At 39.2% G+C, this 19,813-nt stretch overlaps 1 protein-coding gene across 2 annotated transcripts; it reads left to right on the top strand.

Annotated features, from left to right (window-relative positions):
- The first annotated feature begins 8,766 nt into the window (after positions 1-8,766).
- LOC110877646 (beta carbonic anhydrase 5, chloroplastic) lies at positions 8,767-12,282 on the top strand. Of its 2 annotated transcripts, XM_022125809.2 has the most exons (10): positions 8,767-9,063; positions 9,226-9,293; positions 9,980-10,038; positions 10,143-10,305; positions 10,388-10,436; positions 10,527-10,640; positions 10,807-10,860; positions 11,239-11,321; positions 11,448-11,553; positions 11,882-12,282. In XM_022125809.2, the coding sequence occupies exons 1-10, from the start codon at positions 9,004-9,006 to the stop codon at positions 12,083-12,085; spliced, it is 960 nt and encodes a 319-aa protein (XP_021981501.1). In that variant the 5' UTR covers positions 8,767-9,003; the 3' UTR covers positions 12,086-12,282. The 2 variants fall into 2 exon arrangements, with proteins under 2 accessions (XP_021981501.1, XP_021981502.1); XM_022125810.2 differs by lacking the exon at positions 9,980-10,038 and having other exon boundaries at positions 8,769-9,063; positions 10,153-10,305.
- The last annotated feature ends 7,531 nt before the right edge of the window (positions 12,283-19,813 follow it).

Below are 19,813 nucleotides of genomic sequence, written 5' to 3'. Positions count from 1 at the left end.
TTACAATCGATCGGACATTGAATCGTAATAGCGATCGAGTTATTACCCTGATTGCGGCAGCGTTTCGAGGTGTGTGTGTGTGTTAATTGTGGTAAACAGAGCATAACTCCGTCTAATTTCCGACTTTGTTCGTCGTTCAAGTGCCCAGAATCAAGTGCCAATGTTCTGCTATTTATACCCAATTTTGGCACTGCTTACGGACCGTAAGCCTGAGCCCTTACGGTCCGTAAGGGACACCTAAAATTCTTTGGCTTGCCCCCCACGGGACTAGCCCTGATGAGTCAACAGTTTTGGCCAATAGAATTCAAACAACGATTTATTAAGATAATCGTTAACTAGGTTTTACACCCCTTGAGTTTTAGGGGTCCTGATCCTGATTCCGATTGTTCTGAAACTTTCAGGGTTTGTGTAGAATTACTTGGGTGTCTTAATTAGGTTTTCCTATTGAATAAAATAATATAATAAATAGTGGTTTTGACGAGGGTTGTTACAATAAGTGACACATTTCTGTGTCAATAGAGTAAGCGGCTGTGCAATCTTTGAGAAGTCTTTGATGAACCGTCTGTAGTAACCCGCCAAACCCAAGAATTGGCGTATTTCCGTTGGTGTATGCGGTGCAGGCCAGTTCCTGATCGAATCTACCTTGGATGGATCGACATGAATCCCATCCTTGTTAACCACATGGCCCAAAAAGTGAACTTCGCGAAGCCATAAGTCGCATTTTGAAAACTTGGCGTACAGTTGTTCCTTTCGAAGAAGTTCCAAGATAAGTCGTAAGTGCTGCTCGTGTTCCTCCTGACTCTTGGAGTAGATCAGAATGTCGTCGATGAAAACAATCACGAACTTGTCTAGATAGGGTTTGCACACCCTGTTCATAAGATCCATGAAAACTGCAGGCGCGTTCGTTAGCCCGAACGGCATGACTAGAAACTTGTAGTGGCCGTAGCGAGTTCTGAATGCTGTCTTGGAGACGTCCTCATCCCGGACTCTTAGCTGATGATAACCCGATCTCAGATCAATCTTGGAGTAGAAGCTCGACCCTTGCAACTGGTCGAATAAGTCGTCAATACGTGGAAGAGGGTAGCGATTCTTCACTGTGACCTTGTTCAGTTCACGGTAATCAATGCACATTCTGAATGTACCGTCTTTCTTTTTCACGAATAACACTGGAGCTCCCCAAGGCGAAGAGCTAGGACGAATAAAGCCCTTATCCAAGAGCTCTTGTAGTTGCTTAGACAGTTCTTCCAGTTCAGTTGGAGCTAAACGATATGGTGCGCGAGCTATAGGTGCTGCTCCTGGAGCTAGCTCGACTTGAAACTCGACCTGGCGATGAGGCGGTAGTCCAGGTAAATCTTCAGGAAACACTTGAGGAAATTTGCGTACAACTGGGATATCCTCTATTCTTTTCTCTTTCATTGATGCATCAGTAACTAGTGCCAAAATGGCGGTGTGTCCCTTTCGCAAACACTTTTGGGCCTTCAGGAAGGAGATGACGCCAACCACAGCACCACTCTTGTCGCCTTGAATTTCGAGAGGTTCTTTACCAGAACGAGGAATACGAATGATCTTCTCCTTACATAGGATCTCGGCTTGCTGCTTGGATAACCAGTCCATACCCACGACGATGTCAAAACTACCCAGAACTATAGGAATGAGGTCGATGGAGAAAGCTTGACCAGCGAGGATAAGATTACAACCCTGAACTATGTGTGTGGCCTCTAGATTTTTACCATTAGCTAACTCTACAACATGTTTGGTGTTTAGGAGAGTTGGTGCACGTTTTAACATTTGGCTGACTTTAAGAGACACATAACTAGTATCCGCACCCGAATCGAACAATATAGTAACGTAAAAGTCGTCAAGAAGAAACTTACCCATAACTACGTTGGGATCATTCCTGGCATCACCCTGCCCCAACACAAATGCACGACCCCTAGCGCTGTTGTTCCCATCATTGTTGTTTCCCCCATTATTGTTGTTGCCATTGCCCTGGTTGTTGTTATTGTTGTTGTTGTTGTTCTGGTTTCGGTTTAACTGAGGGCAGTGCCTTTTGAAATGACCTTCAGCGCCACAATGAAAACATCCCTTGTTGCCCTGTTGCTGATTCTGCGGTGTTCGCTGCTGCTGCTGCTGATTCTGATTCGCAGGCCGCGGGCTCCTACAATCCTTGGCCTCATGACCCATCTTGAGGCATCTCTGACAGCGACCCTTGTTGCACTGGCCACTGTGGTGTCTGTTACAATTGTTACACTTTGGGAGGTTCCCTCAATAACCACCCTGCCTGTGACTGCCCGAAGATTGCTGACTAGGACTCTAATAGTTGTCAGTCTTTCGCTGCTGAACTTGGGACTGAACTGAAGCTGAACCTTTGCTGGAATCCCCCTCCCATTTTCTCTTGTTGTCACTGGGGGTAGCAGGAGTAGCAAAAGTGGTAACGGTAGCAGTAGCGCTGATGCGCTTAGGCAGCCTGTCTTGTTCCACTGCCTGATCTGTGAGGCGATGAGCAAGGCGCTGAATATCCTGGATATTGTCAAGATTAGCCGATGTCACATGGCTCTGAATTTCTGGTGCCAACCCTTTGAGATACAACTCAATACGTCTAATAGGAGGGTCCACCATAGTTGGACACAGAACTGCCAGCTCGTTTGACCTTTTAGTGTAAGCCTCGATTTCCGACCAAGACATTTTCAACTGAAAGAACTCCACCTCTAGCTTGTGGATGTCGTCTCGTGAGCAATACTCTCGCTTAATCAGCTCTTTGAAATCATTCCAGGGAGTAGCGTTAGCAGCTGCTGATCCCAAAAGTTGAACTTGCGCATTCCACCATGTCAGCGCAATCCCTTCTAAAGTACCAGTGGCGTATTTCACCCTGCAAGCCTCAGGGCATTCACACATCTCAAATACCGACTCGAGCTTTTCAAACCAGTGGAGGAGTCCAACCGCTCCCTCCGTGCCACTGAACATGCTAGGACGACAGTCCATGAAGTTCTTGAAAGTGCAAACAGGTTGCTGAGCTGGTTGACTTCCTGCGTTTGCAGCTGCAAGTGCCGCAGCAACTTGTTCATTGATAAGAGCCGTCAACTGGGCTTGAGTCAAGTTAACACGTCCGGCCATTGATCTTCACATCAAAGGCAACATAAGTGAGAAAGGTTCGCGAATAGTGCGATGACAGAAGAGTGTAAGCACACAAGTGTTCCCAAGCAATAACAAATAGTGAGCAATGTAATCTAAGCATACCATGAGCAAAGTTCTATGTAATTCTAGCATGTAGGCAATAAACATAAACCTTATTACCTAGGATGTTGAGTCTTGCATGTGGAGCGAGGCGTCGTTGTGGATCGTTGAGCACTGTACTGGTTATAGTCTGGTTTTAATAAAAACGTTTTCCCCTTATCAAAACCAAGTTCTCTATAACCAATGTCTCTGATACCAATCTGTCACACCCCCAAAATCCACATGCGGAGTATCACCGCTTGGGAGCGTGACATGACCAGGATCAAGCCACCAATCATATAGAACAATGTAAAAAGTAAAAGTAATTGTATTTAAACCAAACCAATCCATATGAAAGGTGTTCCAACATAAGTGTAATAACAAAGTTTAGCGGAAGCAATTGAGTAAAAGCCCAACATAAATAAAGTATGTAAAGTCATAGTGTTTAATCAAAGCATCACGATCCTTGTCCACAACGACCGCGCCTCCCCATGCAAGCTCCATGTATACCTAACGACCTGCAAGGCATGTAACAGAGAGTCAACAACTAGTTAAGCGAGTTCACAGCAAGTAAGTTTGTAACAGTAAGTTCCTTTCGTAACGTGTGGCTCTACTGGGCCGATAGTATGTTCTATTGGTGGGGGCTTCCCATAATTGCATATACACTAGACTATTCGTAACCATAAGTGTTCTTCATAACCCGAGAACAGTAGTACGTACAAGCTTTACGTAGGTTTTACGTAAGTATCCTTCACAACCGATGAAAGGGGTACGCGGGGGTTTACGTAGGTTTTACGTAAGTGTCCTTCCTGACTCCGGAAGACAGTAACATGTATGAGTTTACGTAGGTTTTACGTAAGTGTCCTTCCTGACTCCGGAAGACAGTAGTATTGTACTTGTTTACGTAGGTTTTACGTAAGTGTCCTGCTTAACCCGAGGACCATGGTAGATAGTCTAGTAATCGTGTAAGTATGAGAAATCGTTCAATTCCATCATTCAACCCATTCCCGATCCCCGGGAATCCCATGCCTTGGTAAAGAGTGTGAACTCACCTTGGTTTGCTCGGTATGTTATTGCTTCTAGTGTTAATTAATAGTTAGGTCCTTTACACACGACCTAAGGTACATTGCACATAACTCGATGTAAGTGTTTATTTTCAATTAGGGTTTACAAGTCTTTGGTATTCAAGCAACTGTGTTCTGTGTGATAATTGTGTACAGAATGATATCGGATAAAATGTTCATACATACAGTATCCAGTAACAAACAGCATCATGCAGTAACATACACCTACAGTAACATACATGCAGTGGTGGCAGAATAGGTGTTTTTCATTCAACAATTGCTTGATTCTGTTAACAACTCAACATACTCGGACTGTATAACCATTAACAAAACTCAGATTACACATGTATCTAGTAAAAGGTCGGACCACATGTTTACATATAAAAGTCGGACCAAGAGAGCATTTCACAAAACTCTGACTAACATGCTTGCAAAATTCGGACTTACCATATATGTATAAAGTTCGGACCTATTCCCCCTCCCCTTATAAAATTCGGACAACATGTAACACCCACAAAAGTCGGACCACACATATGGAATATTAAAACATCGGACCAACAACCCCCTTAAAACTCGGATAAGTGAGCACCATCTAAAAAATTCGGACTCAAGGTCTTATGTGAAAGTCGGACCCCATAACGCTTGTACAAAATTCGGACTAGCATCCTCTTTAAAGTTCGGACCCCTTGATCACCCTTTAAAGTTCGGACTCCCCCCCCCCTTGTATCATTTTAAAAATCAGACCTAGTGTCTTGTTACAAAAGTCGGACCTAGACCTATATATACACAAACTCGGACCACATCACAATTAAAAGTCGGATCCCTTTAACCCTTCACAATATTCGGACATCATAGGCTACCACAAAAAAATCGGACATCATGTGAAATCAAAGGTCAGGCATCAATCGTGCAAACATTCAAACTCAATGTAACAGTTACGCATACGATTAAGAAACCCTAATTTCATGTATTCACAGTGCAGTAATCAAATTAATCATCAACAGTTCTAATATCATGCATCTTAATCATCAAGCAAATGATTACACAACAACCATAACCATTTCACAATTATCAGAATCAATAAACACAGAACCATTACATGTAGAACTAGGGTTTTGCATGAATCACATAATCAAAGATTAACAACAAGAAATCATTGAACAATTACCTTGGATTGATTCCAAATGGAATGAAAGATCAAGATTGATGCAAGAGAACTTGTGCCAATGAGAAAGAAGATGATTGCAAGAGAGGATTGGAGAATGTGAAAGTACGTGTATTGATTTTGTGTGATGATTAGTGAAGAGGATTAGGGTTAAGAGTTGTTAAGGTTCACAATCTACTCTACTCACCCCCTAAGTATCATCTTTTACATAAAGCGTACCCATCACAACATAATTTACAGTTTCACCACCAAGTTCATGCATTTGTCAAATCTTTCATAAGTAACACATAACCATGCATAATTACAATACACTTTATCGAACCAAAACATATACAGTTACAAAGCAAACCAATTGTGCAAGTAAATAATTAAACAAACAGTGAACATGCAGTAAATGCGAAAGTGGAATCTTGGAAACTCGAGTTGTCACAGATGTGTTTAACAGGCATATAGAACATATCGATTATGAATTTGATTATAAGGTTGAGATTGTTGAAAAGAAGGTGTTAAATTACACAATTAGATGCGCATTTTGAAGACATATACATTACCTTGTAAGCTGAGAAATGACGAAGATGCTGTAAGAATGTTAGGGTTTGCAGAAATTTGATGAATTGTCGTAATACATGAATTAAGTCGTTGAGGTGTTGCGAATGTGACCGGAATTAAAGATACATTGTCGGAATCTTCGTTCGGTGGTCGGAATCATGGTGGCGGAGACGGAGGCGATAGGCGGCGTCGGACATGAGTGAATAGTACCAATTTTGAATGGATACGATGACTGATTATCTGGAAATATCGTATTTTACATTCCAGCCCTTGTAGTTTGAGTATTGTTGCGTTCACACTTGGTTCTCACAGTTCTCACAATAATAGCCGGTTCTCGCATGATCTTCTCCCTATATATATATATATATATATATATATATATATATATATATATATATATATATATATATATATATATATATATATATATATATATATATATCCTAAATCACTCGGAAACTGAGTCGTTTCCGAGACTTAGTTTCTATCCCGATTATAAATGGGATCAAATAATCATAGTTTGGTTATTTCAAACCAAAATAATAACACCTTCATTGAGTCGTTTTGTTAACGACTCGGTAGAGCTCGGACACGTAATTTAGCTACGTTGTTTTAATTAGAAACTTAAAGGTTATTCCTTGTTAGGAATGCTATAGTTGCATGCTAGCGAGTTCACGTTCTTGGAACGACATCACGGAATCACATTAAGCTGGCTATGCACAAGGACATCAAGGTGAGTTCATAAACCCCACTTTTTACGGTTTTGCATTTTTATAAATGTTTTCGGGGGTGGAAAGACATGAAAGTTTTTGCAAAAGCAAACACTATTTCGATGAACGGACACACATATTTATAAACCATGTTGTAAATGGATTTTAACGAACAAGTAAGGGGACAGGTTGGTCCTGCTTACAAACTCTTTTGGGCTAGGCCCACTTATGCTCGTGCGAGGAACGAAGACTCAGGGATTGTATTGTCCTACATACAAATTTTTATAACACGAAGTTTTCAATTGATATGCAGAGAAAATTGGTTCTGATACGTTTTCTCAACAACTTTTAAACCGGTCAACGAAAAGATTTATTTTAGATCTTTTACAAAACAAACTATGAACTCGCCAACTTTATGTTGATTTTTCGCATGTTCTTTCCCAGGTTGCATTTTCAAACTATGGAACGGTTGGAATAGGAGAACCCATGGGGATTCGAGTACTTAGCAGTCGTTCACTGTTTAGAAGTCTTAGCTCAATTACTTTCGCAGTGCAATGAAGATACCATTCGAATCACACCCGAATCTGATGTAATCGATTTATCGGGGTGTGACAGGATTGACATCTGGGTGGGCGATCTTCCTTTCATGGAAAGATGGCCACATCTGTTTGTTTTGGATTCGTGTAAATCTTGCAGGGTTACAGATAGAATGGATACGAGACATGGAAATGGCGGCCACTCTTGGAATTGGGTTAGACAACCCGAGTCTGATATTGAGCTCAAGGAATATCAACATGTTATCAATATGGTTGGATTGTCCAATGATAAGGGCTCATGGTTATGGAACGTTGACAGTCAGGAAGGTTTTTTTGGTGAATTTTGTGAAAAAGGTGTTAATCTTTGATAGGGGAAACAACCATCTCCCTAACTTCGAGTGGTGCAAATGGGTGCCCCTCAAATGTAATATCATGGCTTGGAGAGGTAACTTGAATAGGCTTGCAACCAGAGTCAATCTGAGAAGAAGGAACGTGTCTTCGGTTATGTGCCCTTTCTACGATGAGTATGAGGAAACGATGGATCATTTATTCACCGCATGTTCGGTGGCTATTCGGGTGTGGGCCGCTATCAGTGCTTGGTGCAACATTCCCCCGATCTTCGCCTTCGAACTCAAAGATTTAATGGATATTCTTAATTCGCTTCAGGTTGGAAAGAAAATGAAAAAGATTATACTTGGGTTGGTTATTATTACGTGTTGGTGTATTTGGAAAGGTAGGAACGAATTGGTCTTCAAACAGATCTGGAAAAGCCTGCAAGATATTTTGATAGAGATTAAGTCGAGAGGTTTTGGGTGGGTTAAAAATAGATCATCATGTAAATATATTAATTGGAAGGAATGATATAAATATATTATGTATATGTTGTAATTTTGCCCTTTCCCCGTTTGAGTCGGGGATGTTGTTTTGGCATTTTACCCGTTTGGGTCGTAGGTTTGTTTTAGGCCCAAACTATCTACACACCAAGTGTGTAGATTGCCACACCCAAAAAGATGTTTTTGTCCTATATGCACACTCTACAGTGTCGAGCTGTGGCTAAAGCGCGGCGTTTTGGTTCGGTTAACCAGACAAAGACTGACGGGTGTCTGATGGGTCTGTTGACCGGACCAAAACGCTGAGCTTTGGCCGTGTTTTGGTCCTGTCAACCAGACAAAAAACTGACCGTGTCAGTCTTTTGTCTGGTTAACGCGGCCAAAGCTCGGCATTTTGGTCCGGTCAACAGACCCATCAGACACCCGTCAGTCTTTGTCTGGTTAACCGGACCAAAACGCCGCGCTTTAGCCACAGCTCGACTCTGCTGGGTGTGCATATACGACAAAAAAACATCTTTTTGGTGTGCCAATAGGCAAATGAGTGTGTGAATAGGTACACCCTTGTTTTATTGAAGTTTTATTTAAAAAAACTAATGTTAATCGAAATTATTAATGACAGCTAAGTACACAACACGTGTCATACAAACAAAGATTTAGTAATAATCGCAGTTGTGGAAACCCAAGTACTTCCAACTGTACTCATTAGTTGGCTGACCTGACCCCTGATCCGACAGCTCTTCCTAATTTTGGCAACCTTGGTTTCTCCGCTTTTCTTGGGATGAAACAACCGATCTTGATCTGTCCACGACACCAACTTCTTCCACCACCTATATATTCCATGCATCCTCACCATTCAACCATTTTGATCCAAAAGTACCCGATTCCTTTGACCCCGAATTAAACCCATCAACAAAACCCTTTTATTTCATTCAATATATGGCCCAATTATCTCTCGGATCTTCCCCTATTTACAAAGCCAAGTTTGCTAGATCAACTGTAATTTCTCTGTTTAACATACCCTTTTTGTGTTTTGATGGTTGTGGTTTGGTGTGGATTTTTATGACTAGTGTGTGGTAATAATGCAGATAAGGTGTTTGATGAAATGTTTGAGTGAGTTTTTTTGGCTGATTATTGTTTCTTGTTTTGGTTTTTGGCTAGATCTTTGATCCCAAGTTGAAGTTTTTGGAAATTGAGCAGACCCAGTTGGGGTTTTGGAATTCTTCCAAGTAAGTGTTTTTTTGCAACTTGATTTCTTCAAGTGTATGTTTGTTTCAAGTGTTCATCATAGTGTGTTCAAAATAAGATTCCTGTTAGGTACAGATTGCTAAATGTAAGAACTGGTCTCTGTTACTGTTTTGTGTTAACAGTAGTTTGCTGCTATGTTTTTGGTACCTTTTGTTTTGTTGCTATTTTTAATTTCCAGTGGCACACTTTATGTTATCTGGATACTATGCTTAACTGTCAAGAAAAGGTTTTTGGAGCCGGAGGTCTTAACAGGAGCAACCTCTCTATCTTTCGGGATAGAGGAAAGGTTTGACCCCATTGCAGTGGCGGACCCAGAAAATATTTTCAAGAGGTGCGGATGAGGGGTTTAACCAAATTCTCAAGGGGTGCGGGCAGAATTTTACCTTATAAAATACACAAAATTTTTTTTTTTAAGGGGTGCGCCCGCCCACCCTGATCCCTTACTAGGTCCGCCCTTGCCCCATTGTACCCTCCCCAAACCCTAATAAAAGCTGGGATTTTACTGTATACGTTTGTGTGTTTAGTTTTCTGAATGATCTCAACTCTGTCTAGACTCTATCAACTTCATTCTTTGTAAATGAGCTTAATTCGATAAAACTATAATAACCACTAAATTGGTCTATACCTCGGAAGTTTCTGATTGAATTGTTTGATGATTTATTTATAGGAAAGACATATTTTTACGATTACAGACATCAATGGTACCTTCGGGATTGAACCCAAGAGATAAGCGTGTATTTATTTTGGTTTATGTTATCCACAGGGCTAACTATTGCTTCATTTTACTACAAAATATACATATCATATTTTTCTAACACAATCCACCTCACACATTTATAGGAGCAATATGGCTTTAAGATTGCAAGCCTCAACGGAGGGGGTCGCTCTGGTTCAAGAAACCACGGAAACTACACCAAAACTTATCAATGATAGCAGCGATTCATTCACTGAGATGAAAAATAGATTTTTGAGTTTTAAAAAACACAAATACTTGTAAGTGGCAAACATCTTTGATATAAAGTTTTGAATAAAGAGTTTGCTGCTTCAATTAACATGCGCCATTGGTGTTGAATAGGGAAAACCTAGAGCGCTATCAAGAACTTGCTCAAGCACAAGCCCCGAAGGTGTTTATTTATTATTAACTACTATTATGTCTAGTGTTAGTTGTTCAGGCTTGTTGTAACGGTTCTGCTTACTGACGATTGTCAGAACAGTTTTTGGTGATTTCGTGTGCAGATTCAAGAGTTTGCCCCTCGTATATCCTAGGATTTCAACCTGGTGAAGCTTTTGTGGTCCGTAATGTGGCTAACCTTGTTCCACCATTTGAGGTATAGAAGTACATCGACACCAAGTTTTTCACTTTCTTTGATGTTTTTTATGTTTCATTGGTTGGCATACATTTTTAGCGGCTTTATCAGATTTAAAATTTTTATTCTGATAGTGGTATCGTTTTTCTGGTACAAGTCTCTATGTTCTTTCTAATTTTATGTGCAGAATGGACCGTGTGAAACAAATGCTGCGCTTGAATTCTCTGTGACTACTCTTGAAGTAAGTATACTTATTGGCATGCCCGTTACTATTTTGTAATTTGTCACCAATTTAATTAATTATTTATTTATTATCACAATTGATATAGAGGTGGTCATATTGGACCCATCATTCATGAACATGTCGCTAGGTTTATTTTTATTTTTGTCAAGCTAAGAAAATCTGGATAAGAATGAAACATGCCAAATGGGTTGAACAGCTGTCCAAAGTGTATTTTCAACCTCGTTGGGTCGGGTACCCAACTGTAGCTTACTTTATTATCATAATTATGTAGTTAGTAGTCATCACATAGGACATATAACTTATTTGTAAAAAGATAAAAGAATGGGCATAAATGGTTTGAGGGTCACTTAAATTCGAGTATAAAATGAATCGCAGGTTGAAAATATACTGGTGACTGGACATAGCTGTTGTGGAGGTATCCGTGCCCTCATGAGCATGGAGGATGAAGAAAATTCAAGGTTTGGCTTACAAAATATATACGTTTTTTTTTTTTTTTTTTTCCAAATTCTCCTGTGTTATTGGCGTCATTGTTTCCTATCAACGCGTATTAGATACTTATTCTCATAAAGCTACTTGTTTTACAGTAGCTTCATCAAGAATTGGGTTGTGGTAGGAAAAGCAGCAAAATCAAGCACAAAGGCTACTGCCTCTAACCTCAGCTTTGACCAGCAGTGCAAACACTGTGAAAAGGTGCTTATGATTATGTTACTTTTATAAATGAAATTTAGTATTTGCATTGATACAGTGTTGTTTGACTTTTGAAGTCAGACAAACTGAAATACCAATCTACATTTGATACATGTTCGGTAAATTGGAGATTAATTCAAACTCGATAAAGAATGCTACATCTAGAAAGATGATGGAGAATTAAGTTTTGTTAAGGAACTTGTATCAACATTTGTATTCGAATGTAGTTGGTTTGACTTTTGACCTGCAACTCTAAAAGTCAAAGTTCTTGTTTCTGTATCTAAGAAATTGAGTGCTTTCTGATATCATTGAGTTTCATCCAACTTTTCAGGAATCAATAAATAATTCACTGTTGAACTTGCTTACATACCCATGGGTCGAAGAACGGGTGGCAAAAGGTTTGCTTTCTCTCCATGGTGGCTACTATAATTTCGTGGATTGTACATACGAAAAGTGGACTCTTGATTACCAAAAGAGCAATCCAAAGCAGGAAACAGGTGGGTACGCCATAAAAAACCGTGAGTTTTGGTCTTGATGGTCGTGTTGTTCGTATACTTCTTGATTTTTACAGCTTGATAAAAACTCTAAATATGATATGATTGTTGTTTGTGCTGGATTATTGGATCCATTTAGACCATAGTGAAAATTATGTATCCTTTCTGTGTAACATAAATCACCAGACTTGTACTAAAAGGTAATAGAAGTATGCAATGACCGTTTAATGTTTTATCAGATTTTTGCGAGAATATTGGTATCTGTTGTATGAGTCTAGGTTTGGTCATATATCCAACCAACATGTTAATCTGTTCTATGAATCTCTCTCTCTCTCTCTCTCTCTCTCTCTCTCTCTCTCATCAGTAAAAAGGAAGTAAAGAGGTGAAGGCAGTAAAATTAGAAAATAGAATGTTGTACGAGAAGATTTTCTTGGGGTGTTTAGTAAAATCATGGTTATCTTTTTAAGTGTCTAAAAATCAAAATGCAATGGCCAATTCCTTTCACATAAAGGCCTTGTAGATGGAAAGAAGATCATGTAACAACCTTTTTTAATATCAACTAATAAAAGTAACTCACCGACTAAATATGTCGATACATGTTTTACATTTATCGAAAACTATTAAAACAAATATTGGTAACGGTTCAGTAGCACCAACACCGTATCGACGTTGTTCATTTGGATAGACATGGTACCGATGGCCAAAATTTGAAACATTTATTTATATTAAAAACAGGAAAAATTATTATCTTAACACCATTTTGCAGTCAGTGTCCTTTTCAGCGAATTTTGACAGCTTTTGCCCTTTATAGGGAGAATTGTTGCATGTTACGTCCTTTGGCCTAACCCAGTTAGTTTTTTTGTTAAGTCTGGTCAAACAGGGGTAATTTAGTCTTTATATCCATTTATTTATAAATCTTTTTAATATATAAAACAAAAAGAATTTAAAAAACTAATATCTTTATAAATATTAAAATATATCTCTCTGTCTACAAACACACACAATTCTCTCTCTATTTTCTCTCTCACCTTTATCTACCACCACCATCTCCCACCTCCCACCACCACAACCATCTGCCCCCTTCTCAACCATCATCCACCACCACTTCCCACCACAGCCAACTGCCGCCGCCCCTGTCTACCACAGACCTCCATCGGCCGCACCACCCCCAATTAAACACCCATTCAAAATGTTCTCCACTCCATCGTCGCCCCACCCAGGGGCGGACCCACTTGGATCCGTGGGTGGGCAGGCACACCCCATAAACTTTCGGTTTTATAAGTATATATACGATTCAATGTTGACTTCACACCCCATGAAAAAAATTTGACTCCACACCCCATGAAATTGATAATGAAAGAATAGTGGAAGTAAAATGTGTTTGAACTAAAAGAAAAGAGAGTAAAAATGGTGTTCACCGGATTAGTTGCAGGTGGGGCAAAATGGTGGAGAAGAAGACCTTATTTAGAATAGGGGTAATTTTGTAATTTTACATACTCACTCAAAATTCTTGTTGCAGGATGGCACGTGATCCTTTCCCTTTTCAATAACTTTATTTACTATTACTCAGTTCATTACTTTTTACTTTTTTTATCTTATTAAATTATTAGTTTGCTTAAAGATTCATATCTCTCGATATTAATTATATATGTATTCTGTATCATTTCTATTTGAAATGATCCTAGAAAAAAAAATAAGGTAACTGATTGATACAAATGTAAAAAATGTATATTAGGAGTCCTTGATTAAAATTTTCTAGTTTTGTCTCTTGATTAATTTCTTTTTTGTTCTAGACTTTTAGTTAATGATTTTGTTGTTTTATTTAAAGTTTTGTTTGTATGAATGATTAGCAACAAGTAATCAACATTTAAAACTAGGACTTGACTGTTTGAAACATAAAATTGAAAATTATAGACTATGGTTGATGATTGTTTATTTGTTTAAGTGCTTAGCGTTGTTTCATGGACTTATGGAGCGATTTATATGTGAAAGGAACCATGAGTAGATATCTTATGGAACGATTCTTCAAGATGAAAGGGATTGAGAATTTAAGTGATAATTGTATATGAAAGACTTGCTTAGGAAAGTCGCTCTAGATGATATTTTGGATAGATTTAAAAAAAATGAAAACCCGTATGGCCCAATTTTAAATATGTTTGTAATGACATTTAACACTTTGACGTCCTTTTGATGAAAATTTAAATTTTAGTTTGATGTTCTTTTATTTTACATGACCTGACCCGACCCGCTATAAACCGAATTTTTTTATATAGCTAGGGGCCAAAAATATTTAAAAATATTTCGCACCCTCAAGACAAAATTTATGGGTCCGCCACTGGCCCCACCCCAACCAAATCATCTCCACCTCTACCAAACTATTTCCATTCAAATGTTTTTGATTGGTTAAACTATGGATCGTTTATACGATTATACTCGCTGGAACAAAAGTGAATCTGGCCAGAACAAATCGACGAACAAATTACAAGTTTAGAAAATGAAGAAAACGAAGATTCAATCAGAACATGAAGATTCAATCACCATCGTTATCTAGATCAGGTGAAGTTACGAGTACCAGTGTACTTACCGGTTTGCACTGCCATTCCTCCGCCGATATGATCTTTTCTTACTTATCAGAGTTCACTCACAACGAAAAAAACCCGGTGTTCACTCTCAACGACCAACCAACCGAAACCCTCGTCGGACCTGCAACACCACCCCTTTGGACCTACACCACCACCCCCATTTTAAGATTGATTGCTACTGCAAGAGAGAGAAGAGTTCAGATGTTTGATAGAGAGAGAGAGAGAGAGAAAAGAGAGAGGAGAAAGAGATGGGAGACTTTAGAGAGAGAGAGGGGTTTATTATATTTATTTATCTTTTTTTATATTTTTACAAAATAGTCCCTAAGTATAACTTATTTATACAATAGTCCCTAGCATGGTGAAATTACAAGAATGCCCTCATGTGCAAGGCACATCACTAGACTTAACCAAAAAACTAACTGGGTTAGGGCCAAAGGATGTAACGTGCAACAATTTTCCCTATAAAGGGCAAAAGCTGTCAAAATTCGTTAAAAAGGATACCATCTGCAAAATGGTGTTAAGATAAATGACAAAACGTGTAATTTTTCCATATATCGTTCAAAAAAATATAAAAAGGTTTAGTTTAGAAAACCGAAAAAAAATTAAAAAAATTATCATATACTCAAACTTGAATAATATCCTATTTATTCAATCAAATATAAAGTATATCAATTTTATTTTTTGTGATATTCTATATCATTCGCATTGAATTTTTTTTAGTGAAGTTAGATATGTAAAAGGTTTAATTGTTATTTTATAGCAACTAGTAGTAAGACCCGTGTGTAAATACGGGTGGTTTTTAGAAAACCATGGATAAAACATTTTAATAGATAGTAACGATAGGTATATAGAAATTGTATCATAACGGATCATAGCTCTGGGCGAAATTGGGAGCTCTGGGCGAAATTGGCGACTATCTCCTAAACCCTACTTTCATTCGTATCTAACCTGTTCTTGATCGATTTTGATTAGTGATTAGGGTTTGTCGATTCCTTCTCTTAAGGAAACTTGACTATACCTTGATCCCTAATTGATTGAAGTTAAGATTAGGGTTTTTACAAGTTGGTTTGTTTTGTCTTTGCTGCCGTTCATCATACTACTAATCTGGTTTCCGGTTGTTTTTTTTATCTTCGAATTGGTTCGGGTGACAGCTGCTTATTTCGCTTCTAGGGTTTGTTCTTGATCTGATCTAAACGGCGATTCAGTATTACATCAGATTAGGGTTCACCAGAATCGGCTACATTCAGGTTTGTTACGGCTGCTAGGGTTTGCCAATTTCTCTTTGGGTTCAGCCGTCACTCCCTTTCTGATTGATCAGATTAGGGTTTAATGGATGAACAAACGAAAATTGGTGGTAAGCCGCCACTGTCGTTTAAAGAAATTGCTGATCGTATTCTTGATGTTGATGGGAACACTATAAAGCCAAAACGTGGTATAAATATCATTGATGAACTCACAAAGGTCACATCTCCGGTGGTAAAATCGGCTGCTGAGCGACCAGAGCAATGTTGGGATTATCCCACGATGGGATGTTCACCATCAACAGGTTTCAATGGAATGAATTTCTCGGCTGCTCAAGGTAAAGCACGAAATTCGGGGCCTGCAGATCCTGTTTCCTTCGCTAACATTGTAAAGAACACAAAGGAGAAGGTTAAAGTGAATTTTCGAGCGATGGAATCTGCCGAGAAAGCTGATGGTGCTGATGTTGTTATTCCATTGTCGTCGGTTCAACAAGTTACTGATAGGTATGCTAACACTTTGTTTGGCTATTTTCTGGGTAAACGGTTGGCATTTCCTGTGGTCGATTACTTTGCTAAAAACAACTGGGCTAAATACGGTCTTTCCCGGCTCATGATGAATGCAAACGGGTTATTTTTCTTTAAGTTTACTACTAAGGAAGGGATGAATCAAATGCTAGAGGATGGGCCTTGGCTAATCAGAAGTGTTCCCATAATTTTGAAGGAGTGGTCGCCCTCTATCAAGATGGAAAAAGAGGACATTAAAGTGGTTCCAGTTTGGGTCAAGATGCATGATGTGCCGTTAGTGGCATTTACCGAGGATGGGCTTAGCTTGGTTGCCTCTATGATTGGGATACCTAAGATGTTGGATACGTATACTGCCTCGATGTGTGCTGAATCTTGGGGAAAGAGCAGCTATGCTAGAGCGCTTATTGAAGTGCAAGCGGGGGCTGAGTTAAAAAAGAGTGTTACTGTTGCTATCCTATCTATGGATGGTAGTGGGTATTCAAAGGTGGAGGTCAAGATTGAATATGACTGGGAGCCTCTAAGGTGCTCCTCTTGCTGTGTGTTTGGTCATGATGATAGCTCGTGCCCAAAGAACCCTCAGGTAACTTCTAGTGGGGATGCTGAAAAGAATGAGTTTCAGGTTGTAGAGGTCAAGAAGAAGAAAGTGCATAACCAAGGCATCCATATGAAAAATCAGAAGCCTAAGGTAGTTTACAGGCCAGTTGTTAACCCTAAACCAAAATCGTCCTCAAAGAGTCCGATGCAGAATCAGGTTTCAACGTCTAACCCGTTTGACATTCTGAAGGATGATACTGGTAATCAGGGAGGTACCACTGTGGGTCGAGTGGAGAAGAAATCGTCGAGTGACAGGCAGGAATCGGATGAGGAGGAGGTTGAAGAAGTCTACAATGAAACTAGTAAATTTATGACATCGGGTACTCATCCCTTCTCTTCGAAAGCAGGGGCAAGCACCTCTTCTACCAAGTTCTCTAATGGATAGGCTGTCTGCTTTTCGTCTGAAGGGGCTGCTGTATTGTGGCTTCTTTATCTTTGATGATGGTGGTTGAGGACTATGTTTTGTGTTTTGCATTGTTTTGTCTACTAGATGTCTTGTCATGATGTATAGTAGACTAGGTTATGGGGTGTTATAGGTCTTTGGTTTTTTTTGTTTTGATTTACATATATGGGGCATGTCCTGTATATGAACTAGTGTGGAACACATCCTCACTACTTGTACTTAATTGCGGTTGCATTTTAATAGATTCACCGGGGTAACCCTTTACCCAAAAAAATTGTATCATAACGTGTTATTTATTATAGCTAATAGACAACTATAAACATAGATCATCGGTTAATATATCAGTTACATATGATTATTTCCATTCTTATTTCCAAAAAAACGGAGTACCCACCTATTGACAATGTAAACTGCTTATAGACATAAGTACATATAAAAGATGTCTAACAAACTTAATAGAATTTGAATACAACTTAAGTTTCAACAAACATTAACTACGAACACACGAGCTAAATAGAACAGTACAGGCACTTCCTTATTTTGATTTTTATTCTCTCATCAACCTTTCCCGGATTTTCCCTTTGAATTGGAGCTCAAAATCCAAGGAATTAGTATCATCTTCATCGCTATGAAGCTAAAGGTTTAAAAGATCTTGGAGGTCAACTGCATTCAGACTAAGTGCATTCTCCCTTGATATCTTTTCAGCACTACCATCAGACCTGAGCAAAGTCAATACGTGGGTATGTTTGTCAGACTTCCACTTTAGTATTTTAGGGTCTGATACGTTTCTTGGGAGAAGTTTTATTTGAGAGGAGTTTGGCGATTGAGGTCTGCTTGCCAACCTTTGAAGTGTTTGAGCAACTTGAGCTTGTAGTTGCAACGAAGCCTCATCCAATCCATATCGTAACTGATTTCTGATAGCCTCTTTTCTGATTTCAATTTCCCTCTTTTCATCTTCCTCATCAATCAGTTGTTTTTTTTCTTTGGTTCAAGACATTGATGGATACATCTGCTGATGAGAACAACTTTTTAGAGTGAAGGGTCTGCTAAGGTCTAAGAGCGGTTTCATCTTTGTATACTGGCTTTTTGGGAAGGGATGGATCTGTCTTTCTTCGTTCTTCTAACTTTTTGTAAGTTTGATTAATATACTGCCTAGACCATCTTGTAATGGCTCTAGCAGTCCTATACATAGCTGCTACAAGTTCTGCCCCCAATCTCTTATACTTCAATGCCTCATCCACTTCAACCTTCTTGTATTATTTCCAGTTGGGAGCAGATTTTTGCATTCGAGGATCCTTTTTCATCATTTCAATTCTATCAACTTCCTCTTTAAGAGCTTTAAGGGGCCAGTCTTTGAAATCAGACTTGTAGGCTTCGTAGGGCTTGGTATCCATGATAATGTTCAGGAAATCATCCCTTAATATCTTGTGTAGCTCAGCATTTGGTGGCGGATTTGACATTTTCTTACTCAGGTCTCTAGCAAAGTCTTCTAACTTCTTGACTTTACTGAAACCCTAATATGATCTTAGGCGATTTTGGAGACATCAACTGAAACCCTAATCTGATCTTCTTCGTTCCTCTTCTCGATTGCATCTGGTTAGTTTTAGTTTGATTCAATCGTTGGTAGGATTTCTGTGTATTAGGGTTTCGGCGATTAGACTTCTAGGCTGATTAGGGTTTGTGTTCTCAAACGGGTTTGGTGGCTTGTGCGATCGAACCTGTTTTGGGTTTGCTACAATCCTAATCACATAATCGAGTAAAGACTGCTTCTTCTTAATACCTGTTCGGCGAGTTGGGTAATCTGGTCGTTCTGTTTCGGCACTCTGATCCAAGTTCAGTCCGATTCTGTATTAGGGGTTCGGCAATTGTTGGTTTTCTTTCACCATGGATGATTCAGATGCAGATAACTCCAAGGTGTTTGCTACTAAAATTAAGAACATTGATGGTAAACCGTTTGAGCCAAAGAAAATATCACATATGCCTACGGTTTCAGAAGTGGGGAATAAGAAGGTAAGATTCATGTTACCGCTGAATGATACGAACTATGTTCTTGGCTGTTCTGATTCTCCAGATGAGGATTATGCAATGGTTTTTGACAAGCGAAAGGTAGCATTTGTGCTTGATGTGTGTAAAATGCAACATATAAATCACATCAATTAAGGCTTAAAACTAACCCTTTTTAAGTACTAATGTTGGAAAAAGAGTGTTTTTGTCTTCCTTTTGTATTTTCAGGATGAAATGAGCTCAAAATCACAAAAGAAGCAAAAAGACAAATAATTCTACCATAAATACAAGAAAAGGAACAAAAGTAGACTGCCCGGACCCTCAACGGCACCTCCCAAAGCAAAGGAGAAGAAACAGAGTCTGAACACGCCCCGTGTCCAGCGAACACGGGGGCGTGCCCAGGAAGCAGCAGAAAAGACA

Source organism: Helianthus annuus, chromosome 9 (assembly GCF_002127325.2).
Source record: "Helianthus annuus cultivar XRQ/B chromosome 9, HanXRQr2.0-SUNRISE, whole genome shotgun sequence".
Classification (NCBI taxonomy): domain Eukaryota; kingdom Viridiplantae; phylum Streptophyta; class Magnoliopsida; order Asterales; family Asteraceae; genus Helianthus; species Helianthus annuus.
The sequence above is the reverse complement of the archived record's forward strand: the minus strand, read 5'-3'. Positions and strand labels throughout refer to the sequence as shown.